Source organism: Nannobrachium achirus, assembly GCF_963921795.1.
Source record: "Nannobrachium achirus genome assembly, chromosome: 11".
Classification (NCBI taxonomy): Eukaryota; Metazoa; Chordata; class Actinopteri; order Myctophiformes; family Myctophidae; genus Nannobrachium; species Nannobrachium achirus.
In genome coordinates this window covers 18,066,015-18,081,268 of record NC_137820.1, presented here as the reverse complement: position 1 = coordinate 18,081,268, position 15,254 = coordinate 18,066,015, and the positions used below count along the sequence as shown (strand labels likewise).

General features: G+C 40.7%; 1 protein-coding gene across 1 annotated transcript; it reads right to left on the bottom strand.

Annotated features, from left to right (window-relative positions):
• Nucleotides 1–3,048: 3,048 nt before the first annotated feature.
• On the bottom strand, nucleotides 3,049–15,120 carry ppcdc (phosphopantothenoylcysteine decarboxylase). The gene is made up of 5 exons (XM_080737339.1): nucleotides 14,934–15,120; nucleotides 14,178–14,273; nucleotides 13,935–14,063; nucleotides 13,635–13,803; nucleotides 3,049–4,094 (listed from the first exon to the last, which is right to left on the bottom strand). The coding sequence occupies exons 1-5, from the start codon at nucleotides 15,075–15,077 to the stop codon at nucleotides 4,015–4,017; spliced, it is 618 nt and encodes a 205-aa protein (XP_080593465.1). The 5' UTR covers nucleotides 15,078–15,120; the 3' UTR covers nucleotides 3,049–4,014.
• Nucleotides 15,121–15,254: the final 134 nt, after the last annotated feature.

Genomic DNA, 15,254 nt, shown 5'->3' with positions numbered 1-15,254 from the left:
GTTGCCCCTTCCCCAGAACTCAGAACTTGATTAGCTCTGGGAACGCGATCAGCTCACATTACCCAAAGGCTACTTGGCTCCCAAAATCAGTCTAGTCCTTCCCATCAATGATCTAATATGTTTATCTAAATGTTAATCGAAAATAAATACACTACACTTTTTCCACTTTAACTCATATGTGGTCTCAGCTTCCAGAGATACACATACAAACATGTAACTACGCCCATAATTATTACCTTTTGACATCTAGTTGTAGGCACACTTGCAAACAGTAAGTATTCATTCACCCATGGGCTACACATACATTTGTAAAATCTCATAAAGTAAACTGCAAGGGAATTTAAAGCAGGGCTTCACAGAAGATTATTGATTGGGTTATCTGCATTAAAAGTATTTAAAGCGATGCATATTGCAAGGACAACACATACCACAGAGGAAATGGTTAAGTGAAGTGGGAATTGTTGTGTTGACTGTTTCTGTTGGGTGAGAGGGACGCCTTACCCTTAGGCTTAGCAACTGTGACCAATCACCTTGTTTCTGATATCGTTTTTCATTCTTGGGTGCCTTGATAGCACGAGGACAATGGACACACACTGCTGTGAAAATAGTTTGATAGCTACATGTATTAGCATCTGACTGAGACAAATTCCATAAAATAACTTTTCAACCTACTCTTGTGGGAATCTGTGGACTGTTTATCACCTTTAAAGGATTGAGAGGTAATATTTGGTGAACAGGGGATAAAGCAGGTGATCTCTTAGGATGCCGTTTCTGATGAAACCGACACTCCCAAGGGCCAGGAGCGCTCTCTCTCTCACACACACACACACACACACACACACACACAGCGCACGTCACATGCCAAAGAAAGGGAGGGCCGGGGGCCATACTAGATCTTATCTGTTACCATTAGGTGGAATCCCCCAGTCAAAGATGTTGATCATTAATGTTGTTTGTGTGCTGGTGTGGTGTATTTGTGTATTTTTTTGTATTTATATTCCTTATAATAGTATATGTATTAGTCGCGTTTTGGATCTTGTACTCTTTTATTTTATATTACACCATCAGTTATATTTATATCATAACTGTGATTTTTGAAAGTTTACCACATGAGCACAAAAGTAACAGAAGAAACTGCTCACTTGTCACTACTGTATAAATGTTGTAATATGCCAGAAGATTGATGCACACCCCATATTCTTTTATATACTGTTACAGTAAGTTCTATACTTAGTCTTAAGCTGTGTAATCATGTTAGTGTTTCGTCTGTATGCTAACTAGTTTGTATGATATGCTTTTGACATCATGTTCTCTTTTCCTATTCCTATCCTATCTTGCCTACTTCTGTATCAGTTATGATTGTGCAAATATTTATATTCTCAGCCTGGAGCCACAGCCTGGAGCACATGCTTGCTTGCAGATGAGTAATTCAACTGACTATTCACCAGACCAGTCACGACTTACAGTATAATAGTGAAGATTTAGTATCACGATTATGTTATCTGATATTGCATAATGCACACCACAACAAATTAGACTTAAGAGTGCTGGGAGAACATGCAGTGCTTTAACACAGCGTAGCAAAATGCATTCGCGAGACTATGGTGCACGTTTCAGCGAGGATAACAAGCACGACAGAGATATATTTAGTTTTGGCTGCTGAACTTTGGATAATTTCACATTGCCTGTGAACTTGGACACCTGATCAAAGTTGTGAAGACACTGCATTTATCCCAACAGACTGCACACTCCTCAGTCCTCTCAAGGCCGTGATGTCACTCACTCCCCGTGGCTGCCTGATGCCTGATGTAATGTTTACACCATCCTTCGAGTCAATTCAACCAATGGCAGCAGGACAAGTTACAGCTCAGGGAGGGCAGGATGCTTTTGGAGAGCCAAACACAACGCAGCACATATGCATTGTAACCTAGTAATCTTTGCTATTTGCAAGTCAATAAGCCAATACCATGCAGGGAGACAAAAGATAAACCATGGCAGATAAAAACAAGATTTCATTATAAGCAACAGAATTCACACACAGTGGTGGACAAATACTCAACCCCAGTACTTGAGTCGAAGTTTAGATACTCCTGGGCAAATATTACTCAACTACAAGTGAAAGTTGCAGTACAGGCATAAATGCTTAAAAAAATGAACCAATAATTTAGTCTGGTCACCATATTTGATTAAAATAATTTATAATGTAGTCTATTCTTTTCTTTCCTAGAAATGTAGGAAATAGTTGTCTTTGAAATGTAGTGGAGTGAAAGTCAGTATCCTAAATAAAACAAAAGTACTTAAATACGCATTAAATGTACTTAGTTACTCTCCACCACAGCCCACAAGGCACCTGTTGGCAAAGTGTTTCAATCAAATGTTCAGACTTAACATTAATGTTAATGTGACCTATAGCATTTGGCAATGTTACGTAATGTTTTGCAATCTTGTTGTTCTGCAATCATAATGATGTCTTTGCTTGTTTAACGCAGAGTATGCTTCTTGACTTCTCATTCAGTGGACAATGCGCTTGTGTTTGCGAGGTGTCATGTCTACAAAATAATCCTCTATTAAAGGAAGTACACATCTTAGATTACCAAAAGAGAAGTTCTGTTTTTGAATCGCAACTGTTATCATGCCATGGTTCTTCCGCTAAAAGACACATTCCAGACTGGTTAGTTGTCTTCATCTAAAATAGTGGTTCAGAGATAAACATCCCCGACACTGGAAACGTGGGTTTCATCATGTTTGACCCTAGACACTTAAGAGTCATGGGAAAAAAAGCTGAAGCCGGCATCTGTTAAAGGCGTTGTAGAAATCATCAGAAATTCTTTTGCACAAATACCGTTTGCTCCTTATAAACACTACCTACATAAAGAATGAACCAATATTTATTCTACTAATTTGAATATTTATTTATGTCAATGAATACATCATTAATATACAATATTTGTATACACACATACTGTATATAACAATATACACACACACATACATATACTGAATTGATAGATGTTGAACAGTCAAAATGTTAGTTGACATAGAGGTGCTTTGGTTGACAGCTTTATTACAATGATGTGTGGCTGCAGTGAAACCAATCTGTCAAAGTTCCTTTGGGACAGGGAGAAGACTTTCCGCTATATAATTAACCCCTTAGACACTAGGGCAGCTCTTCTAAAGACTTGATACAGGACAAGTACAAGACACCTTAAGTGTGAGAAGCGATCACAGAGCGCGGGGAAACAACAGAATAAAAGCATAGTCAATGTAAATCTGGCAATGTACACAGATACACATTTGAATGTGGTATTGTTTATTCATGTTTGGTGTCTTATAATCCCGTAAGGGGTCTTTTTGACAAGACACAAAAATTAAAATTAATTCATTCATTCACACATACACAGAGACAAGGGCTGTCTTTGACTCTGGATGTAGCAAGTGAAAGTATATGCACCCAGGCAGCGGTCACAGCTGAGTGCAATGAGTGTGGAGCAACGCAAACTAGACAGATTGTGTGTGCGCGTGTGTGTGCAGTTACAGGCGAGCATTACAGGCAAGAGTAACAGTGTAACACAGCGTAACACAACTGCTCCCTGCGGTTGCAACAAATATTAATAGTACCTTCCGGTTCAGATGGTCATTTTTGTGAGGTTTATTGCCATATTGCTGTTTTTATGTTTACAGCACATATCTTTTACATATATATTGAGGAGTGCATGATTCACACAGAATGGGATACAGTAGTGAACTATTGAGGAGTCATCAGAAGGTATAACATTTATGGTTTTGAGGACCTCAGTTTTGAGGAATGTTCAGTTGATTTTATGGACCAGCTTGGACTAACATGTATCGTCTCATCTGCAATAAACCATTGTATATATTGAACTCCATTGGACTTGTTCAGATTTTTATTTCATTTCAAGTTTTTAAATAGTAATTGGTGTTAGAGAAATAGTGTTCGATAGGACCCAGGAACCGAACATCTGGCCCAGCCAGAGGTCTTTCTCCGACGGATGCTCACATGTTCTCTTCAGGTTTCTTAAGATGTTGTTTGACTGCATTAATGATGGTTGACACCTCTGCCATGGCCCCTTTACCTGCAATATAACAAACTATTACTAACAGATACCTGCTTTTGTAAGAGTCATTAATCAATTATTGGCATATTAATCTATGCATGGATTCACACAATATAACCATACACTATTTATTATGGATGACTAGAGACATACCATGAAAACATATTCATCATGATCTTCCCTACAACTAAGGGCTTTACTGAACTTTCCTAATAGGTACTAGGAACGCCTTACAAAAATAAAAAAAATAATGAATGAATGAAAAGTAGATATAATCAGGAATATAATATGGATGCCTCCTGGGCGCCTCCGTAAGGAGGTTTCCGGCATACGTCTTCCAGCTGGAATGAGGCCATAGGGCAGACCAAGGACCAGATAGGGGGAATTATAGCAACACACTGGACTTGGAACACCTCGGGCCACCTGTGGCCAGGAAAAGGGAAGTCTGGGGTTCTGTTACCTCCGTGACCCAGCTCCTGATAAGCAGTAGTAGATGGATGGATGGCTATAATCATTAATTAGATGGATTCCTTTACATGGTGCCTCCTTTTGTTATTTCTAGAACAACACCAAATTGTAGTCGAAATCACCTATGACCAGCAGTTGGAAATATATCACATATATGTGGCGGAGAGAGTCACAGCCCTAGCCTGAAGCCTCAAAAGTCTATTATCTCCCTCATTCCATAGGGATATTCCTTTGGAGTAATGGTTAAGATATTGGACTTTCTCGCAGGAGGCCCGGGTTCAAAGCCCAGGTGGGGAGGTTCGCATCACCTTCGTTACATATAGCCTATATACATCATTACAGGAATGATGTTAGATAGGAGTGTGGGGGGAAGTGATCCAGGAGTCCCGAGTTTGTGTTGGCTAGACCACTCGCATGGCAATTCAGCATTTATACTGCAAAGCTCATCAAAAATAATAGATTTCTCAACACAATCACATACAAGATGTTAAATCATCACCATAGCAGTCAACTCAGATACAAACACAATAATAATTATATTCATAAGATTCATAATATTTGTAACTCCAAGAACCCAAAAAGAGACCAAAAAAAGCCGGGGAGCCACTGTGCCAAAATGAGAGAAGACCTGTGATGTCATGACATACTCCAAATTTTTGTTTTTCTTATTAATTTGGTCAATAAGGTACACAGAATGAGAGGCCTGCTCTGCCGGAAACACTGCGAAAAAAAGTTTCCCATTGACTTCACTATACTGGAAACAAACACACCAAAAAAAGTAGCATGTGAGGGGTCAAACTAAGGGTTCTTCATGATTCTGAATCCATTGCAAGCATTTGTTTTGCATGAAAAACATTCCTTGGGCTAGATTTCAGCCTCTCAAACCTGTGAAAAGTGATGAGTCATCACTTTTCACCGTTATTTTGCTCTGTTTTCTAGCCCAAGGAATGTTTTTCATGCAAAACAAATGCTTGCAATGGATTCAGAATCATCAAGAACCCCTAGTTTGACCCCTCACATGCTACTTAAAGCATATTTTTTTGGTGTGTTTCTTTCCTGTATATTGAAGTCGATGGAGTGAATATACAAATGGCCATAACTTTTTTTCGCAGAGTTTCCGGCAGAGCAGGCCTCTCATTCTGTGTACCTTAATGACCAAATGAATAGAAAAAACAAAAATAAAAAGTATGTCATGACGTCACAGGTAAAACCCTATTCTTTGAGCTTTTGGGCCTGTGGCTCCCCGGCTACTACTAAAAATATTCCAACCTATCTGGAACGTAGCAATTTGACTAATTCACAATTATGTGTAGTATTAGAAACCTTCTCTTCATTATTTATATCATTCTGCAATCACTGAGGTTTAAAGCAACGATGTGCCAAACAGAATATGCAACTATGCGCTGCAACACCCTTCGCTGGAACGGATCACAAGGCAAGATGAATATTAATACAATTCTCATGCAACAGGTTCACACACACACACACACACACACACACACACACACACACACACACACACACACACACACACACACACACACACACACACACACACACACACACACACACACACACACACACACACACACACACACACACACACAGTCCCACCTTAGATACACCCCTAAAGAGTTCTCTGTGATCCCTTGTTTGGTTAAGCTGATAAGCAAGGTTATACACTACTCTCTGGTTACCCCTGTCCCTGCATCGACCCTGTCAGGACATGTACAGATTTTATGTTTAGAGTGCACAACTGATGAGTTATCACTTATGGACAATAAGGCCTTTCTGTCTATCTCTGGCAACATATCAGGGTCTTTTTTTTACAGGATACAGTATATGTGAGGGTCAGTCAAGGACTTAATATCTGTATATATAAGCCTATTCACTACTTTAACTTGGCCTGTCCACAACTCCAACTTGGCATATACTCAATATTAGTAAGACTGTGACCGCTTCCAACTGTACTAACACACACACACACACACACACACGCACACGCACACACACACACACACACACACACACACACACACACACACACACACATTACTAACAGAGCGTGTCCAAAGCATCCATTCAAATGGCCAAATATAGTAATATCTCAGCACCTCTATCCCAGCATAATGAGTTATATTAAACAGACCACTATGTCGATAGCTAACATTTGGTCAAGGGACACTTTGCTTGCAATATTGAGCTAACAAACGTGATGATTAAGGATATGATAGATATAATAAACTCAGAGATTTGTAAGTGCAGCCTTTGATACTTTACACTTTTACAGCCTCTAAGTAACATCACACAAGATTACATAAGATTATCTTACTGTACGGGAGAGTGTTTTTTGCAGGTCTTTCAGTCTGAGTGTATCAAAAAAGCAACTGGGTTAAGGCAGCGGAAGCTTGTGGTTGGCTGCACGGAGGTGCCGAAAGTTTGGGGACGGAGATAAACCTAACCTTAACCCTAACCTCAGTAAAAAACGCTGGTGAATGCTAACCTGGCGAAATGCTAACCTGCCGACGCTGGTGAATGCTACGCTGGTGAATGTTAAACTGGTCGGACCAACGGTGCTTAACCCAGTTGCTTTTTTGATACACTCGGACAGAAAGACCTGCAAAAAACACTCCCTTACTGTTTACATCTCAGAAGATGATGTATTGAATGTATTTCTTCCCTCAGGTACAAATATATCTCTATATTCCGCTGTACCTGGCATATCAGTCATAGTTAGTTCAATAGCTAATTATGGATATGACTTTTGTACAACCATTTATAAGAACCTGAAAGTGAACTGAAAAGGGAACTATATCAGGGACCAGTATGTAAATGATGTGCATGCACACTCATGATTGGTTACTTTGTTTACAATGGCCAAAAAACTGAATTAACAAAATTCGGTTTTCAAGACAACACCACAAAATATGGTGGTTGAGTTGAGTCCACAGATGGCGAGGGGATTGTATACATTTTAAGACAGACACCCAGCTTCTTCTGAACAGGTAACAAACTGTTATTTTGCTATAGTATCAAGTTATTAAATTGTAACATTATAAATATATAGTACGTAGTTTGATAGAAATACTGGAGCCAGCAATAATGGAATGTTGTTTTAGTTTGGCTGGTCAGCCTTTGCAAACTACAGTGATCATCCAAACAAGATCTGTGCCTGTGTATACTGGGGCTCGTAGGCTCCTCTATACCCATACACACACATGCACGCACACGTCATCCATGCAAATTGTCTTGATGACAGTGCCAGATGTTTTTGTGTGGATGGATACAGTCCAATATCATGAGGACGAGAAACTTACAATCAAATATATTCATATTTTATTTTATTGAGCAAGGTGTGTGTTAATATAGTGGAGTAAAACTAAAATAATCTTATTTTAAATTATTACATTAAAAGTAAAACTTGTGATAATTTAAACTCAAGTATAGATCATCCCAAAACAACTTAAATATTAAACACACACACACACACACACACACACACACACACACACACACACACACACACACACACACACACACACACACACACACCATCAATTTAAACATTTCTACTCTTTACTACTTAGTATTATAACTTTTATTATCTACTATTTATCTTACTTGTATTATACCTCATTTTTATTACAGTAGACATTGTTTTCAAGGCCTGCCACAGTTCAGAAGTGCGCACACCAGTACTATTGAGGTGCCGGACAACAGTAAAGACACTAAAAACATAGTTACCGATGCCACGTTTACTAAGGACAAGATAAAAAAAAGTAAGTCTGACTCTACACCAATGATTATTGGACAGCGATGCTGCCTTCTTCAGGGTGTGGAGCCTGCCACACAACATTTCATTGCACATACCGTACTTTTAAGTACGAGCTTTGTGACCGATATGATCTTGAATCATCACACTTGTGACTCCTTGCTGTCTGCCTGCCAATTTCAATTTCTCTATCCACAGGGATCGTTTTCACACTCATCAAAGTCCACCAGCCTTTGTTCTTAAGCCATTAAAACAGGGAAAGCATACGTTTTTTAGAAAACTCTTGGGATTTAGAACATTGGTCACTTTGTGCTGCGCTGCAAGATTGTATATCTGCTATTTTTGAACATTTATGCATTTATGGACAATCTTGAAATGCTTGAAACATTTTGAATAATTAAAGATCCTTAACACAAATCTTCTCTTCTGGGGGTCCCTAGCAAAAAACATTTTCAGATGGGGGTTTGCAGCCAAATACTGTACATATCGTTTTGGGTGTCCTTGGCACAAAAAAAGTTTGAGAACTACTGATTTAGAAGGAATTCGTAGAATCAGCCTAAGGTCTTAATGGGTGAATGTAGGCTATCTAAAGCCGGGGTGGGCAAGCCTGACCTTTTAAACATTGATCCTGAAGGACCGGAAGGAAGTGGACTAAGAAAGGGGAGGAGACAAAATTAGTTCTTTTTTTCTTTTTCTTTTTACACAAAAAAGAAGGTGGTGCCCCAGATGCCATTATGTAATGGATTCTCAGATTGCATCAGCAACAACTGATGCAGTGAGGGTGAAGAAAGGAAGCTTGAAAAGATACTTAAGTCTTTTTGACAAACACAAATCACCTGACACAGAGACTGAGTGAGCTGAGAGAAAGGAGGAGGAAGGAACTGAAATCTATACTGAAATGTATACAGTATACAATATACAGTATACTTTTTCCAGTTCCACCGTACATGAAACTGGATCAAATGCTGTTATAATTATTTTAAATACTTTTGCATAACTGTGCTTAACAATCTAGGCAGAATGTATCTTATATCTCATGTATTCTGTGTTAGTTGTCTCCACCAGCCGAAGGCAGGGGGAGAGTATGTTTTCGCCCCTGTCCGTGCGTGCGTCCGTGCGTCCGTCCGTCCGTCCGTCCATCCTCTGAGTTTGTTACCAGCTAATCTCCCGCGCCGTTGGCCCGGTCGCTGTCAAAATGAGCACACACACTCCCTGGATGCCAATTCAGAACCTCTGCCCCACATTTTTTAAATGGCCCTGTTCTAGCGCCACCATGAGGCCGATGTTTGCAAAACACATTTCTGTACACTACTCCTACAGATTGTGTCCAAAAATCACGCAAATCGGTAGACAGTATCTCTACAGTCATGTGATCGACATGGATCTGTCTGATTGTCCATATTCCATTCTGATTGGCTGAGATTGGCTTTCAAAGTTTGTAAGATTGGTTCATTTTGGACAAAATGCCTCAAATCACAAACGCAGAGTGCTATTAACATGAAATCGCTAGGCCGGGGAAGAAATGCCACTTCAAATTTTTGAAATCAGCCTCATGGTGGCGCTATAACAGGCCGTGGTTTTACCTATAACTCCACCCATCAGTTTCAAACTTTGGAAGCGCACTCCCGATAGGCCAAGGAAAAACACTTTCCTTGCATTTTTCACATCAGCCTTTTATAGCGCCACCAGGAGGCCGACTTATGTAAGACACATTTTTGGATATTACTCCTTCAGATTTTACGAATCAGTACACAGTATCTCTACAGTCATATGATCAAGACAGATCTGCCCCATATTAAATATTCCATCCTGATTGGCTAAGATTGGCCTCCAAACTTTGCAGGATTGATCCATTTCAAACAAAATGCCTCAAATCAAACACAGCTTGCAATTGTAATGAAATTGTGCACGCACATTCGCAAAAGGCCAAGGAAGACATTACACTACAAAATGTTCAAATCAGCCTCATGGTGGCGCCATGAAAGGTCTAAGATTGGTGAAGAACACATGCCACCCTTTTTACACTGGCCTATTATAGCACCACCAGGACACGTGGCCTGGTGGAGACATGTGCTCGTTTTCATTGTATTTTATCAAATAATGGGGCACTTGTTCAGTATCGAGATATAATTTGCTCAGGTGACTTCACCATGACTCACTCTCACTCAGTCAGGTGAGAAGAAGTGGCTGGTGATTCCACATGTACAGGAGGAGTCACTTGGTATTCAACTCAACAACACACACATATCAGGCAAACAGTCGTTGGGCATAATCTCTGTCGACTCCATGTTTTGACAGCTGTCATACAGCATAGAAGGTTTTAGACTAGAGGTTCTAAAATCTAGATGTATATCTAATAATGAACCTGGTCAGAGTATCAGTTTGTTTCATTTGTAGATGGAGAAAAGTTAAAGCAAGAAAATGTGTGTCACTTCATCATTGTAGAGATAATGTAGTAGAACTGTATGTACGTATGAACCTTTCTGCTTACTATTATAACTATATACTTCACTATTATAACCCGAGGACAGCCCAGAGCCAGCATGTATGCGTGCCCAGTAGCCTACCACCTCATAGCAGACCAGTTCAATTGCCTTCAAACTTCACACAAAAATCGCTCATGGCTCTGACATCTGAACGGCTTGGCTTACTTTCCCACTTTTACATGTCTCCACAATAATCACTAAATGTTTGCCATTTCCCCCACAGTTTGCCCTGTAGATGGCCGCTCTCTCACCCTCTTTCTCTCTACCTCGCTCTCCCTCAGATGGGTCAAATGAGGCCTTCGTCCATTTAACCTTACAAGTATTTGCCTACGCAAATCAATACTTGATAATGCCCCCCTCTACCTAAAACAACTCCTACTCGCACAAATTCTCACACAGACAGACCATTCACCTCACACGACACGACAGCTGACTGAATTCATGTTTCCCAGCTCATTCTGTCACGGTGGGTGAGTGCATGCTTAGCACTCAGTCACCGTGACAGAGCTGGGAAACAGTATGTGGGAAACATACTTTATTCCATATTATAGTAGGCACTGGCTATTCTCAAATAGACGAATTTGCATTTGGTACAAGTACAACGAAATTGCAAGGCGATTATTTTTAAATTTAAATACAAAAAAATCAAACCCAGTTTGAAGTGAGCGGTGCATTTGAGCAGTCCATTTCATTAAGCTATACCCTATGTGTGTGTGTGTAGCAGTTCATTTCATTAATCCAGGGGTTCTCAAACTGTCTTATAGTGTGTGTGTGTGTGTGTGTGTGTGTGTGTGTGTGTGTGTGTGTGTGTGTCGGCTACTCAAGCGACCTTTGCAACGCTCGCCATGGCCCCGCTAGAAGCCCCGCCCAGCAGGGGAGGGGAAAAGGGGTTGAGGCTTCCCGCCCCCATCAGAAGCCCTTGCAGGATGATTTCAACCAACACCCGGGCCCCTCTGGGCTGGCTATCGAATCCATGTCATGATGATATGATTTTATACGCTTATGTAATATGATAATCATTGTCAACTAGAAGCAGTGCTCTTCCGAGCACAGGTCTCCACCAGGCCACACAAATCGGCCTGTTATAGCGCCACCATGAGGCTGATTTAAAAAATGTGGGGCAGAGGTTCTGAATTAGCATCCAGGGAGTGTGTGTGCTCAGTTTGGCAGCGATCGGGGCAACGGCGCCGGAGATTAGCTGGTAACAACCAGGCCACACAAATCGGCCTGTTATAGCGCCACCATGAGGCTGATTTGAAAAATGTGGGGCAGAGGTTCTAGATTGGCATCCAGGGAGTGTGTGTGCTCAGTTTGGCAGCGATCGGGCCAACGGTGACTGAGATTAGCTGTTCACAAACTGCGAGGACGCACGGACGCACGGACGGACGCACGGACGGACGGACGGACGGACGGAGGGGAAAACATACTCTCCCTCAGCCTTCGGCTGGTGGAGACAATAAACAGTTTGACAATATACTGTATGTTGTACTCTTCTCTCTTATGCTAGGACACATGTTTTAAGAGAATTGAAACACATACAATAAGTGCACGGATTATACTGACTGTAACAGATATATTGGGTTACCAGTTACAAGATAATATACTGTACATAGTAATTAAATAAATACACTCAGACTCAACATTCAGCAAATGTACAAATATTAGGCGTTAAATGTCATTAAAAATTATAATGTATTTGTTCCCCATTTATAAAATAAAGGTACATTTAAAAAAATAAAAATTAAAACTTTTGTGGATTTCAGTCAACTGCAATATTGCTATGGAAGACAATGGAACAATTTTCAAATGCAACTTTTGTACAATATTTTACTTTTAAGCTTGCCCTCAGAGTTGAAGGTCATGGAAAAGTATATATAGTGGGAGAAATATGTGAAAAAGGTGTTCACTTCCGGCAGAAAGCGTGAAAATTTGCACCTAGGGGTATTTTTGTGCGCTGAATTCAAAAATTGACGGTCCCAAGCACTTTTCTCAAATTCACTTTTTTCTAATTCACTTACCATAGGGTTAGGGTTAGGAAAAAAAGACCCCGAAAAAATCTTCTTTAAATAGCATGTGAGGGGTCTATCTAGGGGGTTTTCATGATTCTGAATCCATTCCAAGCATTTGTTTTGCACAAAAACATTCCTTGGGCAAGAAATGGACCCCGCAAAACTATGGTTTAGTGATGAGTCATCACTTTTCACAGTTGTGTAGGGTCCATTTCTTGCCCAAGGAATGTTTTTTTTCGTGCAAAACAAATGCTTGCAATGGATTCAGAATCATGAAAACTCCCTAGATAGACCCCTCACATGCTATTTAAAGAAGATCTTTTGGGGGGTCTTTTTTCCCTAGAATGGTAAGTGAATTAGAGCCACCTGACCCCATGGGAAAAGTGCTTGGGACCGTACATTTTTTAATTCGGCACACAAAAATACCCCTAGGTGCAAATTTTCACGCTTTCTGCCAGAAGTGAACACATTAGCCTATTTGTGTTACATATTTCTTCCACTAATATGTCAGTAGTTAATTGGCTCAGTCATCACCTCATGAAATCTTGGCATTGAAACTAATGATCTTATCGCCTGCTCTGTCAAAAATAGAATGCTCCATTGTTGCTTACTGGCATTGTTGGAATGCTTGAAACACCGCATAATGAGCTGTGTCATTGCAGTTGATTACGTACTCAGAAACTACTACTTTATTACACACTCAGAGTTAAACCAACACTTTTCTGTACATACGGGTTTGAGAACATATACATGGCTTTGATGGTCCTGAGGATTCAGTTGATTTGACAGGCCGTTTAAGCCGGTTCTTGAATAAACAACATACCTTCATCGCCACACACTAGTTTCTTGGCAATGCAGGGGATCTCGACATATCCAAATTCTTTGAGGCTGTCAACCTGTCGTGCCGTTATGGGGTGCTGCCACATGGCTGTGTTCATAGCAGGACAGAACAGCAGAGGTCGCCTGATGTCCCAGGCTCTTACCACACATGTCTGTCGATAAGAAAATAAAGATCAGCCCCCAAGTAGCGTTTCGGCAATTCATTTGAGAAATATTCCATGTGTGTAGTGTACTGTAATCATTTGGGCGGCGGGACATCAAGCTTTGTTGAGCCTGCTCTCACCAATAGATTGTCGCAGATGCCACTGGCGATCTTGCCCAGGGTGTTAGCATCTAGTGGGGCGATGACAAATACATCTGCCCAGCGCCTCAGCTCGATGTGCAGGACCGGGTCAGAGCGCTTTGTCCACAGCTAGAACAGTGTAGTGTCATCAGGCATGGGAATTATGAAACATACTGTATGTATCAGTGCGGCAATAACGTAGGTAAACAATAAAGGCATTTGAGAAATATGTCATTAGGCTACCTCCCACTCATCCTTGTCACTGTAGATTTTCACAGTAACCTCAGCAGGGTCATAGAAGTGGCATGCATGCTCTGTGGTGACCACTCGTACATCCACCTAGGGCGTATAGGCAAAACAAAGAGACACATTTGTACATTAAATTAAATGTGGTAGCTGGTAGGTACCAAACCTTTCCTTCTTCTTTTCCCCCCAAAACATCCTATGACTGTGAACCTATTATCCTATGAATAAAAAGTATAGACCATCATAAACATCACATCTACTCAAAGTTACAAAATATTTCTTAGCAGGTACTATTATCGTTGTTGTCGTTCCTGCCAATGTTAGGATCAGTCATTCAGAATATGTACACTCTAACTGAATTAAGAATACATTTCCCCAATAGACAGTGCTCTATTATTGTCTAAATTGTCTTGAGCGTTTATCTTCCTCAGCACTGCAGTACTATGTACTGTATGTATGTGTGTAAACCCCGGTGGCGTAAGCAAGTATTAGTGTGCAGTATTACGTAGTGCAAAAAAGTCAACATCGTCATCTAGTGGTTAGAGTTTGTATGTTTATTAGGAAATAATAGGACACGCATGAACATAAAACTAGTTTGTATAGAGCAGTTTTCAGGTCGAGACCCAAAAGAGAGATTAGACGTTTGCCCGGTACCCAAACTATAGTGACACACAGCATAGGCAGTAGGCACAGGTCAGACCAACAAATAAACATATCCAGATACTAGTGAATGGAGCAGGCAGCTCTGCTCACCCCAGGCACTTCAAGAAGCTGGGAGACCAACAGAGGCAGCTTCAGCGCTGCGACACTACCCGTCACGCCGACAAGGACTCGAAATTTACCACAGGAATTCAACAAATCAAATTTCGCTTGGGTAACATTACAGTCGTTCTGCATAGCAATAATAAATAACAATAATACTAAAGAAGACGCCGTGTGTGTGTGTGTGTGTGTGTGTGTGTGTGTGTGTGTGTTTTAAGTTCAGCGCATTGAGCAACGCGCCACCTTCCTCAGTCGTCGCTTCCGTAAACAGTGACCGTCCAACCGTGCGTGAACGAGCACGCTGCTACGCTC

Bases quoted from the DNA above. Each gene is read 5' to 3' on its own strand.
- ppcdc (XM_080737339.1), bottom strand. From the start codon at position 15,077: ATGCAGAACGACTGTAATGTTACCCAAGCGAAATTTGATTTGTTGAAT. The intron at 14,064-14,177 runs GTAGCCTAATGA...ACACTGTTCTAG, and splicing joins GTGACAAGGATGAGTGGGAG to CTGTGGACAAAGCGCTCTGA. The intron at 4,095-13,634 runs GTATGTTGTTTA...GTTATATTGCAG, and splicing joins ACTAGTGTGTGGCGATGAAG to GTAAAGGGGCCATGGCAGAG.